At 39.3% G+C, this 21,306-nt stretch overlaps 1 protein-coding gene across 6 annotated transcripts in view; it reads right to left on the reverse strand.

Moving 5' to 3' along the window:
* Positions 1-21,306, reverse strand: part of USP54 (ubiquitin specific peptidase 54) — a 92,214-nt gene that overhangs the window by 45,523 nt on the left and 25,385 nt on the right. For 5 of the 6 annotated variants that reach the window (XM_033066792.1, XM_033066791.1, XM_033066796.2 and 2 more), the window contains exon 2: positions 438-1,281. In XM_033066792.1, the coding sequence (XP_032922683.1) occupies positions 438-584 (147 nt within the window). In that variant the 5' untranslated portion in view covers positions 585-1,281. Of the gene's footprint in view, positions 1-437; positions 1,282-15,629; positions 15,743-21,306 lie in introns of those variants that run through there. The other variant, XM_033066793.1, reaches the window with a different exon arrangement.

Genomic DNA, 21,306 nt, shown 5'->3' on the forward strand with positions numbered 1-21,306 from the left:
ACAAAGCAGCAGCCAGAACAAAAACTGAACTACATAAAATGGATCTTGTATAGTTATTATCATACCTTGACCTTGACTGGTTCAACACAAAAGTCAAATTTACTTTTAAGGAGTATGCATTCTGCAAGCTATGCAATATCCTATTATTTTAAAATATATTTTCTATGTATATTTTTTAGCTTTGGTTGACATTCTACAAGCTTATACAAACAAGATATTCAAGTACAGTAAATAATGACTGTGTAAATGCTGTTGAATTCATCAGGATAACCTGAAAATTAAAGAGCTGTTCAATAACTCAGTCTGCTTTTCCAAACATAGCTTTATTCTATCTAAGCCCACCAACAATTACATACTCAAGTTTGGCTACATTTGTTGCACAGTGCCTAGGAAAACAGAAGGCAAAACCAGAAACATTCTTTATTCTGTGCTCTTACCTGTAGCGCACTATTCAGGAAGCAACTGTTCTGTCCTGGTTCATTGCTGAGACCCTTACTGGGTGCTATTGAGGTGGTATTTCGTGGAGTAAACATGCCCTGCACATTCCCCCGACCAACAGAAAAGTAATTTCTTTTCCAAGACATCTTCCAGTTTCAGCTGTAGAAAATTCAGGTTGAGGCTGGCAGAATATTTGACTTGATCAGATGCTTCCTTGCAAAAAATTTCAAACTGGAACAACACTTGGTCTTCCTTAAACTATAGTTTAAACAGTATTTATCCTTTTGCCAGGACTCAAGGAGTTTGTTTCTTTTAAATCCAGTCTGGGATGCTATTCTTCATTTGCTGCTTATGCATGCAAAACCTCCTTTAAAAGCAGCCACATAGAACATTTGCAAAGGGAAGGAATCCACAGTTGTGCAAGTTCATGTTATGCTGCTTCTCCCCTTTCCAAACAGGCAGTAACTTCAGAGAACAAATGGTAAATCAAGGAGGTCCCAGACTCAAGACAAGAAAAACCGCAATTTCCTCCCACAGTCCTAAAAACGCAGCTTCTGTAATCCTTCTACAGTCCTCCTGAAGAAGATGGGAAAAATCCACTCCGTAAGGGAGCAAAGAAACCAAACCACAACCTTGGCAGCTCCTTTTCAGTTACGTGTATCTTGGGTGATGAAAGAGACATTATCCTCACAGGGGAAAGAAATAACTCCAGAATTTGAGAACGAAGAGCTTTAGTGAAGCAAGAAGTCTCCGACACAGTTCTTCTAATTCTGCATGCGATCTTTAGAAATTTCTTCTCCCAATCCTCCTTTTGCAATCGGAATGCCCAGCCGTGCCAGAAAGCTTGAGAGAGAAAAATAATCAAAGGCTTGCGTCATTTAATTACTCTCTTGGTTTTGTGGTGTTCTGCCAAGACCAGTGTTGCCTCACCTCCCACAATACACTGAATCTTCAGAGACAAAGCAAAAAACATAAATGCTCCTCCACCCAAAAAATAAAATAATATGGAAAAGAAAAGAGGATTATGAGAAAAGCATGTAAGAGCAAGGAGGCTTGGAGTATGTTGGCAAGGTTAAGAAGGAAACTAGATTAAAAAAATAAACCACAACATTCAAGTGAACCCCATGGTAGTAGCCAAACATATCCTTTACAATCTCATAGTGTTCTTTTTTTTAACATATCTTACTCATTCCAACAGTTACACGAGGATTTGTAGTTCTGTGAATGTATGCTAGCACGTTCTCCACCCTAGAACTGGGATTTTGCACTGAACATGGAAGGCACAAGGCTCATCCCTGACTTGGCAACCCACTGCACTCTTCAGATCAAAATTTCTCCAAAATTTCCTTCATCAGAAATTATGTGTACCTCTAAAATGCTACTTAATCTAGGTACATGGGATATATGATGTCTTATAAAAGGCACAGAAGCTTCTGAAGAAGCCAGAACAATTACTCAACAGAAAGAGCTCTTCCCACTACCAATTCACTATTCCCCTCATCTACAAGAAACTGAAAAAAAAATATTTAAGAAACTCCTAGAAACAGAAACTACAAGATTCATGGCAATACTTATTTTTTAAGTTCTCTGAAGTATAGTCCACCTATATTTACAGAAACTTGCATAGTATTTTCCAGGGACATTCCCAATGAGCTCTAGAATTATGCCACTTTTGATACACATAAGAATTGAAATCACATATTAGGGCTGGTATGAGCAAGATGACTCTACTCCAAATGTATTAAAGTATTAATTGCAGCATGAAGTCACTAGAAAATAGACACGTGTAGGGTTTGTACATCAGCAAAAATTAACTGAGATATAATGCCTTATAAAGATACCCTGGGTATCTGTGAAGGCATGTTCTTTGCCTTCCACACAAGTATAAATTCTTCATCTCCTATCAAAACACAAAGAAGTTCCTAAATACCTGCAAATGTGTTACAGCAGCCTAACACATTCCCTTCTAGTAATACTTCATTTGTACTTCTGTTAAACTCATTCTACAAATATTAATGAAGTCTCAGCACTGCTGTAAGGCAGACAAATATCTCCTCCCAGCTGAGTAGTCCTCCTGGTTCCAGTGTGCCATGCAAAATTTCAGACTGTGCTTGCAAGCCTGCAGACACAGACCATTACCGTGCCCGTCGCGCAACATTCCTGAGTGCTGAACTTATTCAGGAGTCATTTCAAAGCAATTTCAGCCTCAGCCCCCTTTCTTTGCTCAACCCCCTCAATGAATCATGAGCCAACCATACTGTGTGAGCTATTTAGGGATCAATTTAGGGATCTCTGTAAAGCAACACCACTCGCAATAGGTGCAGTGGCTAAGCCTGTGTGTCACAGACGGAGCAGAGTACTGTGCGTAACAAACCAAGACAGGTACACTGTGTGCTGCCTCACAAAAACCATTGAGCCAAATATTTTGTCTTCTTTCCACAGCACCTACAAAGTAAAATACAATCCAAAACATGCCAAAGATGCACAGCTGAGAGCTGCATTCAGTGGACTTCAAGTTCAAAACAAGACACTGCTCTCAAAATGGGTTGTAAAGCTAACTTGTGAATACCTTTTGAGCAAAGCTACATCAGATATGACAAAGTGAATACATTTGGTTTTAGTTTATTTTTACTGTCTTGGAACAAAATTCAAGACTAGAGGCTTTGGAGTTCACCTGCCATTGCAGCAAGACTACTTCAAGCTGCCCAGAGCCCTCACAGCAACCATGCAAGCTTAGTACCTGCACTGCTTCTGCACAGGCTTAGCAGAACTGACTTGTTACCACCATGACTGCTCACAGGAGCACGTTCAGCTTGCTCATTTGGCTACATGCCTTTGCAAAACTAAGAACAAGCAAAAAACACTTAAGGTGGTAACCACCCAGTTAGGACAAAACCAGATGACCAAATCACAGCTTTCCACTGTGCCAGCCTCTAAAAAACTTACCAATAAAATACAACAACTCATATTAAATGTTTCATGTTTAATTATACAAATGTTTTAATAAGGAATAAATAAAATATTAAAAATAGAAAAAGAACAAATAATAAAAAAGCAAACCCAACGTTCTAGAACTTCCTGTTGCTTTGTAGCAGTTTCCTTTGGGAAGGCAGTAGGGTTCCCAGCCACAGAGACCGGCTCAGCAGATGAGAGAGGCATGGGGCATCACTCCAGCATCACAACCCCAGGGCAAAGCTGGCCATGCTTCAGCACATACTCCTGGCCTGAAGAAACCAGAGTCAGAGCACAACACTCTGCAAGATGTACCACAGAAGATTTCAAGACCCTGTTTATCCCCATATTCCCTTGCTAAATCAATCACACAGAAACATAACATCCTTTGGATGCTTTATTCTCTGGCAAGGTCCCTCTGTCATTGTTCATTTTTGGGAGTGAGGAGGAGGGGTGTGTTAACAACCCTCTCCCACTGCAGTCTCACTTAGCCAAATATTTATTGTATGAATCCCCCAATCGAAGCACATAGCTGAACTAGAACAATCCTGTTTAGGAACAAAGATGCTTCCATATAGCACTAGGTATAGCTGAAACCACCAATTAAGTATTTATCACACTATTAAATAAAAGCAGAGGTCTAGAATTTAGTGTTTATTATCTAAATTTCTGAGAAAACTTCAAAAACACAGAATAACGTAAATCCTTCAATGTGTGAATGAGTCTGATTTTAGAGAAGAGACTCCTTTCCCCCAGTATCCTACCACCTATTCTGATGGTAGGGAGTAGATTAATGGTGTTGAGGGCAAATCATGCCCTCACATGCTGCAACACCTCTAAAACCTAAAGAGGAAAGAAACAGCTTTGAAATCAAGATCCTTTTGATAACAAAAAAAAAGACTTGTCTAAGACAATGGATTTTGTTGAAAATTTTCACCCAGATGGCTTCCAAGTTTGATTTTCAGTGAAGAGGCACAAGAATAATCCCATGGTTGTTCTCAGCTAAATGGAAAGTTTGTAGAAATAGAGGCTTGAGAACACATTTTCTCCATGTATCTGCAATGATGGAAGTGTTTGTGGATTTCTGCATGGATTAAATTATATTTAATTGCAGAAATATCAATATTACAGTCTTCATTTAGTTTAGACATCCCAAAAGATAGTCAGCTTTGCAAGTCAGTTTAAATGCCATCTCAAAGGTAATGAAATAAAATAGAGGGGCAAAAGACTTCTCAATACCAAATAACCATGAGGCTGGATGAAGAAAGGAGTGAAGAGGGCAGTGACCTGACAGAAGCAAAAGAAGATGATTGCCTCCTCTTGAGGACATCTCTTCTTTTTGAGATTCTTAGCTAGCCAGAAATACAAGAGATTTATTTGTTCACCTAGACAATGAAGTGCAACTACAAAAAGGTAGATTTACATTCATTCTTGTCTCTTGCCAAGAATTTTTTCACAGTACAAATGGGACAGAGAGAAAAAAAATCTGCTTTACGCATGCATTTCTCAGCCTTGATGGCTCTGCTGGTAGAAAGGGGCAGGGAGGAGTCTGTAATGCTTCTGCTGTCAAGCTCGCACCCATTTGTCAGTCTTCCTGTTAAACGAACAACCTGATTACCCTGCTTTGTGCCACTTGTGCCTATTGGGTGGAACCAGGAACTGGGAACTGTGCCACTGGTGCCCACAGTAGACTCATACTCGTCTTCTTTGATTTTTCCGTGTGCTGTTGCACAATTCTCAGTCTCCCAAGCGTTGTAAAGACAAAGCTATGAGTACTAGAGAACTTAGGCTAACTTCTCAGAGCCTTTTTGGAAAATAGTTTGTTAAGGTTGTGATAAATATGCTTTCAGGCACCAGAGAAATCGTTCGATTTACCAGAAGCAAATTATCCAAATATCTGGTTAAAAGTTGCTGATAAAGCCCATCAAAATGATCTTGAAGTGAAGACTAAAAACATGTTTCCCCAAATCCATGGATGTACTTATGAACTTCTTCAGAGAGTACAAATGCAGCAAGCCTGATCAAACACTACAGGTTTCTCCTGAAGACACAGTGAAGGCCATTTCTGAGAGATCACAACAAGATAATGCAAACAAAAATGGAAAAGATAGACAGAACAGCAAGCAAAACTTAGCGTAACAAACATTTCTGATCACTACCACAGAATTTATACAGCTTATCAACCAATAGAAGAAACTGTAGTCAAAATACTGATAGGTCAATCACCTTTTAGGAATGCATTTCCCCAATGTGGCAATGTTGCCATTTCTATAGATAACACTTTTACAGTCACAGGAAGGAAAAAACCAAACAATTTTATGAAGAAAGAATATATTTTTATACCCACTTTTCAAACCAATAACCAAGAAACCATGAAACATGAAAACCAACCCTCGCTACATTCCTGTTAACTGCTTAGACCAACAACAGGCATGGAGAAACTACACTCTGCAGAAACACTCCAAAGTGAGACTTTGTAAGCTGCTGGGGTCAAGCGTAGCTTTATACTGCATGACAAATACTCTTCATAGCAAAACATTCTCCAATTTCCTCATCCAAAATGCCTGTAGGTTTTATAAAACTCTTGTGGACTGCCTCTCAAAGCAGTGTAATGAAATCTTGCAAACACTTACCTAATCTGAATCATTTGATTTTAAGCCTGACAGTCAGCCAAATCTATTTAAAGAGCATCTTTCACAGTTAAAAAAAAAAAAAAAAAAAAAAGTCACACACAAAACCAGTAGAAAGCCATTGGATTTGAAATGCAGAAGATTCTCCTCCAGGGTTACAGTCTTAGCAGTATTTTCTGCAGCCCTTTTTGAAATAAGGGCATCAGCTGATAAACACCTGTATTCTGTGCTGACAACTACACAGACTTTTGTTCAGTATAATGCAAAAGTATGTCACTTATCCTGCACAAGTATTGAGACTGTAAGGTAGCAGTGTCCAGACTTTCATAAAGCAGTTAAGAGGACTCAAAATATCCATCTGCCTCTCAAATAATGAGAAAAGCTATTTTAAAAGTTATTAAAACCCATCTGGGTAAGGAGATTCAGTACAACATGACAATTTTCAAAGGCAAATTATAATTAAAAAAAAAAAAAGTCCAAACACAACTCTCAATATCTAAAGCCAGCATTACAGCCTTTTTTGAACAACAGTTACTTAACCTGCAAGACGATCTAGAAGTTTCTAGAGTAAAGCATATCTTCTTAAAGCCTCCAATTGATAAAAGCACAGTATAAAATAATCAAGCTTCTGTTCAAAGACAAACAATGAGAGAATGGAGGTCAGAGCTAAAGATGCAAATGCCACATTATTTACTGACTGCAGGGTTTATTGCCAAAACACGTTTTGCTCCCCAGATAAAGGTTCTACTGATAGAAAAAACATTATATTAATAACCACTGATCTCATGCATCATGGTACTTGCAGCACATGCATGTTCTGTGGAGGTTACAGGGAATGGAGGCAGACAAGCCCGCTGGTCTTACTTCCAAAATCCTTTGGAAAGACAGCTACCTTTATTATAGACAGCCCTGTTATCTCAGCAACTTTTCTGACAGCTGGAGAAGCAAGGAATATGAATAAAATTAAGAAAGTCTGCCCAGTCCTAAGTAAATTCAAAGTCTTTCAAAACCATCTGCACTCCCTTCAGATCTACCCTTCACAGCTGTTCAACTCTAAGACTGATGCACATAATAAAATCCTACATTTTAACTCACCTGGATTTCCAAAGTGCTTCTCCTCAAGTTTTCTATTACATTCAATATGAAATCTAAGTTTATTCTCCTAAGCCCATATTTAAAAAACACTCTACCTTACCCCAGAGGCTGCTCCTGGACATTTCTCGAGGAAGAAGGGTAGGGTGAAACCAGCTTTCCATCCCATTCTACATGGAACTTGTGGAGTTTGGATAAATGGGAAAAACACAGCAGCTTCAAGTGTTATGCAATTGCTCAAAAGCAGCTAAACACCACAAATCCATCACATGTAACACAGGAAAACATGACAAATAGGCAGCTGTCAATCCAGGGTGAAATGGAAGGTTCTGGTTTGACTCAGGTGAAAGCTCAGCCAGCCTCTTGCTACCAGTTACTCCTTTCCAAATCTCTACCTTGACTTTCCAAAGTGGACGTTCAAGATTAATTTAGTATTTGATTCAGTCTCCAGACAAAAACATTTTGACTGCAAAATTCTGTATTTTATAGACATCAGCTATTGCCAAAAGATTTCAAGGCCCATTTTCATACAGCACCTTATTAATAAACAATCGCATCTCTCTCTTCCACTCATAACACCACTGATCCAAACAACCAAAGGATTTGTACTCTGGTTTGTGAATTCCAGTCCAACAATGACTTAAGAGCCCTAAAAGATTTCAGAAGTAGTCAGCAGTATTCAACAACATATGGCTTAATGACTGAGAACTTTCTAAATCCTAAAATCCTGCTGCCATTCTTTTCCTGACCTTGCAGATTTTCACTGCTGAACAGAAAAATTCTTCCTCATCTGTAACTGCTACCGTGTTATAACTGTGAGTTCTCCTGTCAATCTTCACACCCTTTTCTTTCCTTAAAACAGAAGTCAGTAGCAATCAACTCCCAGATCATATGCTGCTCACATTACAGCACCACAAACCCCTCTGCTTCATTAAATTCTCTATAAAACCAATGATTTCTGATACATTTGAATGTGGAAATACACACACATCCATATAGAATAACAACCACACAATAAACAGATTTTGCAGGAGAACAGGCAAACAGAGGAAGTCCAGCTCCATTAGTATTCTTGATTTCAAAGGAAACACAACAAAGATTAAGCAAAGGCAGCAAGTAACACATTGAGAGTAGCAACAGACTTTGATCAAACAGATGGACAGCGTTTGGGTGGAAAAACAGGTCTTGCTGTTGATGTGTTACGAATCCCAAAGTCAAATACTGCAATGCACTGCTCTCTCCCAGCAGTGCTCAAGGAGAAAGATGACATCCATGGCAGAAATCAGCTCCTCAACACATGCACAACAGACCTTTGGATAACACTGGCTAGTGAAAACTTCCACAGAGGTAGGCAGACAATTCCCACCTCCCTTGTGATCAACAGGTGGGGCCAGATAATGTATATGTTAGTACCATAAAAGCATTTATTCCCTCCCTCTTTGATCAGGACAGTATTTGGTATTAAAATAATAGTTCTAGATTAAAGTATTAGTTCACTGTATTTTGTGTTTTATCGCTACGGCGTACCAAGACAGATTGTAACTCTCAGGTTCTTGACAGAATAATAACATACCAAGGTGCAAAATTAAAGCAGTGTACAGGAACTCACAAAAACAGAGAGTAAAGGCAGAGTGAGCAGCAGTTTATGGTGCCTTTGCTGGGTCCCAGTATTAAATGCTTACATCATTTTTTCCTGTTTTGCTAAAACTGATAAACAGAAGGAGCACTGCTGCACTGCAGAACATTATATAGACTCATACTTCACATAAAAATATAAAGCAAATGCTCCCAGCATCCACAACATGCTGATTATTCCTCTTTTTTAAGCAATCATCTGTGCTGTACAGTTATAAATAACATTTCAGCAGAATCACGAGTGTGCACACACATGCATAAGCTGAGTTTAAGATCATTCCTATGTAGTTTTAGAGGAATAAGTGTAACTAATAAGAACAGGGAAACTTATTTGTGCTTCATTTGGCTCTGTATAGAGAAGCATTTGCTGTGAAACCCACTGAAGACTTCAGAATTTGAGTAGCAAAAACACTTGCAACACACCACTAGAAAAAGCTTACTTAATCAGAACATCCATATTCAACAGCAGTTAAAGAATGAAACAAAGAGGTTGGGGGAAACATGCCATGACACCATACACCTCACCAACAACCTGGAATAGACAAACAGGGCTAGTAGAACTATACAAGTAGGAGGCCAGCAGAAGAAAACATCTGATCAATGGATTTAGGGAAATCAAAGGAAAAGATTGTCTCTGTGAGCTGATGAGCTGGTCCTGTCTTTTCTAAATATGAAGGAAATAGACATGACCATACCTCAAGCCTGTACAATCCAAACTAGCAAATAAAATGTTTGTAATAGGCTGCCATGGCCTCCCCATGGCTCCTGTAGCCCAACACTAGACTTGGCCAACCTGGTCCATTGCTGGCTGAGCCGACAGCTATGGATATACTGTGCCTCTCCCCAGCTGCAGACTCATCCATCACAGGACCTTATGAAGTAAAAAGCCATTTTGCAGGTCTCTGTGAGTTTTAAAAAAAGAGGATAACAACAACTTAATGCACAACAATCCTGAACTCACAGCTAAACATCAAATATAGGCAAAGTCACGAAATGGTTCCTACAAACACAGGAAAGGAATCCTTGTATAACAGGATGTTCAGCTACCTCCATTACTTGAAATTTTACTTTCATTGAGAAGCCCCTTACAAACAGATAAATTGTTTGAATTATTCTGGTATAAAACATCTTCTGAGAGATCGTAATAAAAAGCTTTAAAGCCAAGTTTAACAAACCTCAAAATGTGAAAGTTGCAGCAGACCACTAAAACAGGCAAAGGATACTTTGTCACAAACAGTTACTTTGCCAAACATTTCAGAAATTCAAATGGAGAATTAGCCTAGTATACAAAAATGAAAGCTCCATATGTACAGATTGTTGTACAAACACATTCTCTGAAATACAGAGCTTTTATGCTAGAACTAATAATAAGGTGAAGCCATGAGATTGCATATGAACTTTCACAAACTCTGGCCTCATTAAATTCAAAATACAAATTCAAATTTTTAAGTTATGATTCAAAAAAACTGGTTCTCTAAGTCTTAACAGACTCTACTGTAAGAAACTAATTACATACTGATTTTAAAAACTCATAACACTGTTCCCCAGATTTTAAAATATTAAAAACTGCACATAATCTGCTGGGGAAGAAAAACCCAAACAAACTGTTGTTCATTTTAAGATGCAGAAACAATGACACAATTTCCTTCTATCAAAACCAGGCTTATGGAGATGATGCTATTGTTTTCATTCAGAAAGGTTATTTTATCTTCACCAGAAAAGTACTGTGAAACTACCAAATGCAAAAGGGATTATTTTGTGTCCTGCTGTGGCCTGGAGAGATCCACAAAGCATGAAAGAGACTCTTGTTAAGCACAAGCAGGCTCTGTCCTAATGGGTCACAGAAGCAGAAGCTGTGCAAATGCAGTATAATACAAGCTGAACAAACCAGTTGGGTGTTGGGGTAAGAAAAAGAAGAAGGATGTCAACAGCTTTGATTTTTTTTTCTCCCCTCTGCCTGACAATAAAATGACCCAACTGGGTAGCACCAGAAGCTCCCTACAAAGAACCCAAAAAAAAATCACTAAAAAACCCCAAACCCATCTAAACAAAAAACCCAAACCCCCTTACCTCCCCCAAAAAACCAAAACATCTCCCAAACAGGAAAAAAACCAAGCCTCAGGAACCACTCAAGAGGAGGTATATACTCTGAAAAGAGCCTTTTCACATTATTTGTGGGTTGCTCATTGGCAGAAAAAGATCATGAAGAGGTAGGTTACAAGAGTTCTTCTCTTAGCAACTGAAGAAACCTGTTAAAGATAAAATTTTAAAAATTCTGAAACTGGCCAGTAAAGTTATAATATATTTAACCACCTAGTACATGTAAAAAGGAAAATAACCCTAATGAAACTTTTTCTGTTGTTATTTTTAACAGACTGTCAAGGAGCAAATTTAAGGGTATGTACACATGTTTTCACACACAAAAAGAAGGCCTGTCCTAACAGGACTGTGAAGCACCCAGACAACAACAAATGTTAAAGCCACTAATTTCAACACTGAAAGAGTACCTAGAGAAAACTGCAGCCTAGCTCCACATCAGACAACAGGATTTCAGCCTGTACTGTTAAAAAAAAAAAAATGTATGCTTACTTTAGAGATTCAGTTTAATTCCTTTCAGCAATTCAACTTTTTCAGTGCTTCTGTGGGTCTGAGCTCTACAGAAAAGCAAGCAGACACCTCTGTTACTCTCCCAAATCAGATCTTGCACTGGCTGAAATCACCTGTGAAACTAAACACAACCCATATGCCCTTTAAACAGGGACTCTCAAGAGTGCTGCAATGTTAAGCACAAAGGATTAAGCAGTTCTGGCTTAGTCCAGCACAGAACACATGAAATGCAGAAAGTACAGTTTCCTAAACTTGTGTCTTATATTATGTGTATTTGATTCATCTTTTTTCTTCCCCCACAGAGAAAAAATGCCCAGCCTACAATGATGTATGTCACTCCTTAAGCTAAGTGCCTCAGGGAACAGCACTGGAGCACAGAGAAGCTTTGGGGAAAGGTCTCAGGCAAAAGACAACGGCAGCTTTAGGGGTTCTTCCACTCCATCACACTCAGTAGGGAACAGGAAAGTAACTGGTTCCCAGGATGATAACATTTATGTAAGCATTTGGTTTCTGGCTTCTAATTATGGGTGCAATTCTTTAAGAGTGTGGCTGTGCCATGTAGCACCCTGGGGGCAGGAGTACAGTCCCATCCTGCCCTCTCAGGGAGATACCAACAGAGTTCAAAGATGAAAGCTCCAGGGATTGCATGGTATGGCTGGTCTTAGCACAAAATTTCCAATAAGTCATTAGGGACCACTCAGTGACTGGTAGGCTGGAAAGGCAAGACATAGTTGGTAACAGAAAACTTGCACATAAGCCTATTTTCATTTTTTCTTCCCTAGATTTTTAAAACTTTCTTTTACTTTTAAAAAAGTAACATATTACTATTTAAATAAAATATGGCCCTTCTGATGTTAAAATCCTTCCAGTCTTTTGGGAAATCAGCACAGAAGGGTTAGGTACACCCATCTCAAAAACTGTGGACTCCATATCCTGCCATGGCTTTCTGAAAAGGTCCCTAAGGCTTGCTGCTTCCTGCAGGCTCCTGTACAGGTTACACAGCTACCACCCCCTACACTGGGATACCCTGGAGCTGGTCACAGGACAGAATCTTCACCTTCCAGTTGCAAAGCAGTCACATGTTGCCCACACCTTTTCTTGCCAAATCCTGTTAGTGCAAGACCAGCTGATGTTGCTCCAGGCTGGCGTCCACAAGCATTGTAATATGTACAATAGAACTTGCTTTCCCCAAAATTCCCCAGATAATGAGCTGGCAACACAAGATGCTGCTGAAAAGACACAACTGTTGTGTTAGCAACTTGGTGCAGAAAAAAATTCAGATCCAGAACACCAGCAAGGCAATAAAAGGACAAAACCAAACACTGTCCTGTTTAAAAGTCCTCTCCCTCAGAATAACTAGGTTTCAAGGAACCTGACATCTGGGAAAGCAACACCTGTAACAGCTATCCTTATCAAGAAGGGCTACCACACCACAACAGTATTTTCAGTCATGTTGTTGCACCATGATAAATTTTGAGAAATCATTTACAAAATTTTTCTTCAACACTAGACAAAAGCATTCTGATGCACTGTTACTATAATTATTATCCATTGCTTAACCATTGCTTAATTACAGCAAGTCTTATACACTTCCTTATACACACACCTGTAAGGGAAACAGGAAAAAATAAGAATATTTTATCCAGATTAAGAGTCTATGCATCCTTCCTCTGTGATTAGGAAAATAAAATAAATCATGAACACGTGTGCGTGCACACGTGCAAGTAAGTGGATGATCTGGAAAAATCTTGTATTTCTCATCAATCAGAACTGAACTCACACCACTTGAAGTTCAACTGCTCTTAGCTTGAGCCAAAAAGTAAAGTATTAGAGTCATTTTCTTTGCTAGACTAAAAGCAAATTTTCCCAGCTTTTTAGCACCCTCATTTTTTCCCAGTACACCCAAGTTCTCCAATTCCAATAAACTCTGGTGACCCAGGTACTCAACAATTTAGGACAGCAGCATCCTCTTATGAAATCAAGTACATGAGAGACTTCAGAGAAAGTCTGTATAAATATGCACGGCATTACACATCACTTTAAAAGACCATTAATACGATTGTAATCTGCTAATCTGGTCTCACATCTTACATGTGTGTCAACTTCTAGGAGAAGTATCAAGGGAGTAATATCAGTTGGAACATGCTGGAGTTAAACTGTCATACTGGGGAAAAAAATCTTCCACATGCATTGTTTCAGCTCTCTTAATTTAGCTTCTTAATTACATTTGTATCTACTGAGAGGGGCAGTAGAAGCATAAATTTCTCTAACACATTGCTTTGACTATATCTAACTATTGCCCCTTCCCACAGTATATCAGTCTACCTGCACAACCTTCTAAGGGCCCTTAAGTCTAGCATAATATTGACTTTCACATTTCTAAGTGCATTATTAAATCCTGCCCCAAAAGTTTATGGTCCCAGTCTTCAACCAGCCATTAGTGACATTATAAAGCAAGCACTTCTGTTTTCTCTCCCTCAGAGAAGATGGAAACATACCAAAAACATTTACAAAACTCTCTGGTTATACTCCAAATCGCTCCTTTCCTGCCAAGCACGGAGAAGCTCAGCAGCAAAGCAGCAGGTGTGCCAAAACCATTGTTCATCCTGACAGCCACCACAGTCTGCTTCCTTCACTCCTCAGGCTGTTTGTCATGTTTCTCTGGCCTTAAACAGAGAGCTCTTTAACCTGGAATCATCCTGTTTGGGTTTTTAAGACACCTAAAACTCTTGAGACCACTTTCATAACCTACAGACATAACTACATTATAAATTAACAACTTCAGAAAATGCAAACTTCTGTATGTCCACTGTAACATTTTTTCTGTCAAAAAACCCCAAGAGGTTTCTGAACTGTCAATTATAATAATAGCAATTTAAAAACTACAGCTTCTCTAACTCCCACAAAATACAGTACTCTCAAAAAGAGGATGCATCATCTCAGACAACCTCTGAGAGGAACCTTATTAAATAACCAAATGAAGCCAAGATCTTGGGGCCACCAGAGTAGTGTGGAAAGGGCACTTCTCTCTCCACATGACTGCTCTGGGGCAGGCAGTTCACACTAAGGTTCACAGAAGCAAATTCAGCTCACAAAATTAGCACTTTTTGAGCGATGGCAAGAAGAGAAGAGGGAGCTTGCTTTATTTCCTGCTAGGTTAGTGACCTAAATCAGCTTACCAAGAAGTTATGGTTAGGGCAAGGACACTGGGACTTCATTTTCCAGGTATGGATCAGATGAATCCTGCCTCTGAAGACTATAATCTATGTCTTTGTAATTCTTGTCTGTTTTAGGCTGCGTGAGAAGTTATTCCTTAAAAAAAATCTCGAATGCATTAGAACAGGTAGAATGTTTATTACACTGAATGTCAAGTAATGGAACTCATACAGAGATTATTCCCCTCTCCTTTGCCCTCTCTGGTGACAAAGTCTAGAACTGGACTTATCATTTCGTGGAATTAAAACTTCTCCTTTGTGTCACCAAATATATCAAAATAGTGTGAGGGTTTTGGGGTTTTTTTCAACTCTAGAAATTGAAACAAAAACATACTTTTTGCTAAGCTGAACCGTGAAAAGTATGAAACAGTAGTCACAGACTACAAATAATCAATATTATTATTAATTTTGGAAACAGACTTGATAGAAAGCAGGGGAATCAGGAAAACAAAGTTGATTTTTATAAATCAGCACATTAAAATAATAGAAAAGCTCTGCATATGTTTAGTACCTCATTTCATTATCAACTTTCTTACACAGTATTCAACAAGTAGAGGGAAAGGAAAACACATCTAACATCAAAAAAGCAGTCTGGAGCACTTTTGACTAGGTAATTCTTACGCTGTAAAGTAAGTGGGATGGGAAGTGAACTGCCAACATCCCTTCCAGCTGTAACAACTGATATGGTGAGAAGAGATTTTGACTGGTTTTATCTTCAAATTTATAATGGATACTATTAGACAGAAAAAGTTACAGCATAGTGGACCAGAGGTGGCTTATGTCTTGGAAAGGACCTTTCACAGAGGTAGAGCATCACAAATGAAGTGAACACACATGAAACATTATTATCTAGCAGGACTGAAACACTGAAAAGCAAACTATTAACAAACGGAAGCAATACTCTTTCTTTGCATTTCAGAAACAAAAGCCAGTCACACTGAAACACAGAATTTTCTTTCAGTCCCATATGTAGGAGGGAATTCCTATGACAACTTGAATTCAATCAAAACAGTGACATCACACTGATGGTGATGCTGAATTAAAAGTTAGAAATACCTACCTTCAGAAGCTGCTTTCTATTTATTATGTGGACTCTAAACTGGTATCACAACAGAAGCTGGAGATCAGAGCAAGTTGGGAAAACTGAGGACTCATTGTGAGAGTAACTGCTCTGAGTAATACTTGCACAGAAAAAATATTTAAGGGAGGAGGAAAGAGCTAGAATAGCATGGGAGGGGATAACCTGCTGTTTCAAACAATAGGAAGCAGTTAAAACAAAAAAACAAGGGCCTCCCTAAGCACAGGAAAGTCTAATTTGAAAAGCATTGCCCCCACTGCCACCTACCAGGCAGACAGCTCTGACAACAGAGATAAGACCAGAGGCCCAGCCCAGCTTGCCAACAACTCCCCTCGGACACGGTACCAGGCAAGGGGGAGGAAGGTTTTCCAAACCCTTTTATAAAAGATCAGGCTGGGGGCAGAGGAGGGGGAGACAGGGCTGCAAGGGATGACTTCATTTTACAGCAGCAGCCTGCCTGTGCAAGGTAAAGCCCCCCTCAGTGTGACAAGTGAACTGGAGAGGTTCTGCAGACTCCGCAGATAAATGTCAAGGATTGTTTTCTCATAGGAGAAATTGATAACCAGGAGCAACATGTCACCATTTAATAGAAAAAATGGAAAAGACTCAAAAGATGGCTTCAGTTTTGGTCCCTCAGTTTACAACCCTGCAGTTGCAATACAAACTTAAAAGCAGTTTTTCAAAGAACAATTATTGCAGGACACTTCCTGGAACCATCCCCTGTGTTCAAAGCCAGTGATACAGATCACGGAAAAAAAGAAGTTTGTACAGAAAAATGGCTTCCTATCTCAAAAACCTCCCATAAGCTCAGCAGTAGCATTACAACATGATTACTCCCAGACACTCCTAGAGTACAGCTCCAGGACACGGCTGCCATCTGCATTCAGCATCAATTTGTTCCTCTAACATGGTCACGTTTAGAGCACAGACAGGGAGACTTACTGTACATTCAAGACCAAAATAGCTGTAAAGAAAACTTTGGTTATGTTAAAAAAAAAAAAAAAAAAACCCAAACCAATGCACACCATTGTCTTGCTGTCCCAGCACAATATAATGCTAACAGAATCAGATTGAAACATAATAATGCTTTGGACCATACAAGGAATTGAAGATACTATCCCCACCGGGACCATTTACCTAATAGAAACAAACAATGCAAAAAGGAAGCATTTGGAATACAATTAAACTGGTTTGCCTTAAGAACAATTTAGTCTTGCAGGACAGAAGGGGTTGAGCCAAGTTTTAACTATGTCTTTCCATAATGACAGACTTTTGAAGGGACAAAAATAGGAGAACAAGAAAGGAAGAAATACAGCAAAGGCACAATACTCTAAGCAATATTACCTCATGATGCTTCTACACAGCTTTTTTTTTTTTTTTAAAGATTCAGTGTGAGCAAATTTCAAGTAATTTTCTAAAGTGCACTGACAGTACCACAATTGTGAATAAAAAACAGTCCAATGCTCAGTAATCATGCTGGGCTCAAAACCTCCTCCACAGTTGTGAGTGGTTAAAGCAGCATGCTGAAACTCTGTAGCACTCTTTCCTCAAACAGCTTGTTTCAAGGAAGACAAATCACTTAAAAACATACTTTGCAACACCAACACAGACTTTTTCCAGGCAAAAGCAATTTGCCAAACCTCATTTTTAACATACAGAATGACCAAGTCTTCCAGGTGTCTCACACTATTACTTGGATCTGGCATGTTTACTCTCAAACATCCATAGAATTTTACCAATAGGTAACAAGTCCATTTGTTCAAGTGGAATTATTTCCTCAACACAATGACCCGAGGCTGGTAAGCATCCTTGCAGAGAAAACACTGGTCTCTACATTCCTTTAGCCCTCCTCCTTCCAAAGGACAAAGCATTTGCCTTCCCTCCTCAGACACAAAGACCACACACATCCCCCATGACTCCACTGACTTCCTTGCTGAGGTGATGCTGGCTAATGCTCACAAAAGGGCAGGAGCATCTAAATTAGTAACATCAAGAGTTTTGTGGCACTGATGTTTGCAAATTCCCGTTTGCTTCAGTCTCAGTTTCCATCATTATGGAACTCTTTTTCAGCTTTTTGATAAAGTGCTTCAGGTGTTCACACACAGTTGAGTAACTGCTAGAAATATGGATTGAATTGTGAACATTTTCAAACACCTGCTTGGACATCATTTTGCACAGTCCCTCAGCACGTGGATAGTGGAGACTATCAGTTACCTGTCAAAAACAATAACCAGTTCTTCAATACTTCAGTGCATAAAGAAAGCATGAAAATGATTTCTAAATGCACTCTTGAAAGCAAAATCAGTTCTGCTTCCATCACATCTAAAATTAAAAATTTTACAATCATACAGCAGCAAAGGACAAGTAAGTGTTTTACTACTAAAACAAATTCTTCTGCAACAGAGATATAGAAAATAAGAGTTCAGTCTGTGCTGATAAAGGTCAGACAGTTGGAACAGCAAGCAGGGCTCCATGCCTTGAACACAAGCAGGGGGACAGGTCCCCAGCTGAAGAACAACAGCGCTACTGCACTCACAAAAGAGAGCTTTGCCAAACATACCAGCTAAGAATCTGACTCACTGCCACTGAACTAAGAAAGAATTCCGAGCAATTACCACATTTCTGCATGGAACAGGAAGAAAGGGGGGAAAAATAATTTCAACTCTTCTAACATTTCATCTAATTAGGACAGCACAGCAACCCTCAAATTGCTCTGGTCAAGTACCACAGCCCCTAGGGCAACTGGGACAGCAATGCTAGCAATTATACAGCCCTCCACAACGCTACCTCAGACAGAAATGAGGCAGGAAAACCAGGCAAAGTAAACCAACAGAGACAAGCGTGAAACCTCTCTCTGTCTTCCTTGCTTTTTTGCTTTGGTTCAGACATCAGCAATCTGAAGCAAATGTATTTGCAAATAACCCCATCTATTAGAAGCATGCATGTCAACAGCATGCCTTCATGGTTGGCAAGATAAAGAGAGATAGCCAAGAAAAATGACAAAAGGGTAAGTTAAAAAAAAACTGAAGAAACAAAGTATAGATGACAGAGCTGAAGAAACCATTCTTTTAAGACTGAAAGCTGTTCTTTTCCAAATGTCTGCAGAGTCATATGATTTTGGCTTCCTTCTGCTTTTGCAGATCTTTTAGCTTCCTACCTAGTAAAGGCTATGCTAGCCCTTCCCTTCACCTTCATATAATTATCCACCACAGCACTCCCACTCATAGAGCTGTAAATGTCAGCACACTTAGTACAGTTTAAATATCGTAAGTTTGTCTATATGGAGAAGGTTGTCAGGAATAAATGCTACATGGTAAAGATGGAGTTTCTTGACTGCCAACAAAGAAGTCAGTTGCAGAAGTTCCTACCCACCTTTCACAGATCAGTTCTGACTATTCTTATCTGATGCTCTGCAAGTGGCAATCAGTGTAGGACCACATTACAAAATACCTCATGAAAATAATGTGGGTTGAAAATAACCAGGAAATAAAAGTATGAAGTGGGCTACTTTTATAATTTCCGTTATTCAGAACACAGAGTAGTCCTGCAGCATGCACTTTTAACTGGTACAACATAGACCAGCAAACTACAGAGGAGTACAGGAGCAGAGAAACAGGACTTACAACAGTTTCTTTATGAGCTTTGCCACCAAAGCCAAGACACCATGTAGATGTACTAGCCAATCCACTAATTTCTAGCACAGGTAACTTACAGCAGGTTTTATGATACAGCTGTACCAAGCTGACAGCTGCTACCAGGGTGGATCTGTTCACCAGCATGTGCCCCTTCCGCTCCCCTTATGCTAACACTGCTAAGTTTGCAAAATGACGTGTAACAGTGGCAAAAAACAGTTGGCAAAAAGCAACTCTACCAATGGTAATTTTATTTTTTCATTAGTTTTCTCACTCATAAGCAGGAAAGTAGGTCGAGTGAACAATGCTTCTTGACAGTGGCCTGAAGTTAGATCCTCCTACCCAAATAACAAAGCTGCCCCTCCATCTGCAGTCAGATGGCTGTGCAGCAATTGGGAACACAGACTGAAGGTGCAGTTTCATTTAACTGAGGGAAACAGCAGACTGTGACAATCTGTGTACTTTCCCTAGCATTGCATTGAGCTGTGAGCCACTTGCAGGAGACACTTCAACCAAGAGCTGAACAGGGAAAGAGCAGGAGCAGCCAGTCAAGACCCAGCTACCTGCCCTGCCATGTCCTTAAGCAGCCACAGCAAAGCTGCACTTGAGGAATAATCAGTTCAAAACAACTGATGGAAATTAAACTCCCTGGTTAATCTTTTCTAGCCTCTTTCTTTTAAGTAAGTGCATTCTTCTAGGACAGTAGTTTTTAACACAGAGAATCCCTTCCCAGGACTTTCAAGAAGTCTGAAAACAGATGTTTGCCCTCTTCACTGAAAATCTCTGAGGTCAAAAAAGTTAATTCTGTGGATAGAAAGCAGTGACCATCAAAAATTTCTTTTCTGGGGTCTGAGGAGGGTAAAGAAGGTGGGTTAAGAAAGAGAAGCTCATGTTCCCACATCAGCAGTGCAATTTTCAAGAGGACTAGAAAAAAAACAATTAAAAAAAATCTAACAACAGTCAACTTTCGGGCAATGTGCTCAAACATATTGGGCATATACATATGCTGTACTCAGCTGACCTCTTCCAAATGGCAAGACAACTGTTTAAATAAGGTCTGGGGAGTGGGAAGGCACAGTAAAATCTTGCTGTTACTTCATCGTCATATCCTTAGCATCAAATGGACTCATATTAAGAAAAAAAACCCCATCCATTCTGTTTTCTCTTACCATCCAAGTTATTGTTTTTATTAAAGTCAGGCAGCCCAGAGCGATTCAAATTGCTTGTAAATTACAAGATGAGCAAAAACATTTTTTTGCCTTCTCTCATATAAAAGAACAACCAAACCAAGCATTACTAAAAGAAATTACTAAAAGAGAATCAGAAATATTTTTCAAGACTATTCAGACACTGACTAACATGAGGACAGCGTTTTTACCCTCCCACTTTCCTTCAGTCTTCCAACTGCTCATTCTCATCCCTGTGCAACTCCTCAACAAGGCAACACAACCACCTGGTCAGGGTAAACAGCAGCCAGTGGAAAGACAGGTCAGGGTAGTTTGAAGTCAGATCTGTTCCTCAATGTTCCCTGCATAGCCTCCACAAGCATTTTTTGTGTGGAGTGACTTGGGGTGCTAGTACCAGTTACTTTAGACTACATCTGTTCAAATAAAATCCAAACTAGCTTTAAAAATGGGATTGGGAGCAATGAAGTGGAAATGATTCCTTCATAGGTAAAGTCCAGTCCTCGCTATCAAGAGTATTATTGTCATAACTCCCTTCCAAACTTTTATTTGACAGATGAATCTGGATCATTTATAATTCTGACAGTAACTCAATATTTTCCATTTAATTGATAAAAGCTATTTTATTTCTTAATAATGTGTATGTGCTACAAGGCAGAGCGATCCTCATTAAAACCAGTCTTTCTTTTGGCAGATGATTGAAGCAAACAAAAAATACTGGGAGAAAAACAAAGTGCTAATACCCCAAGCACATTACTGTGAATGTATCTTGCTAGCAATTTGACTTTCTACATCTAGGAACTCTTAAGAAGTGACTCGAACTAGTTTTACCTGTAGCACTGG

This window comes from Catharus ustulatus, chromosome 8 (genome assembly GCF_009819885.2).
Source record: "Catharus ustulatus isolate bCatUst1 chromosome 8, bCatUst1.pri.v2, whole genome shotgun sequence".
NCBI classification, from domain to species: domain Eukaryota; kingdom Metazoa; phylum Chordata; class Aves; order Passeriformes; family Turdidae; genus Catharus; species Catharus ustulatus.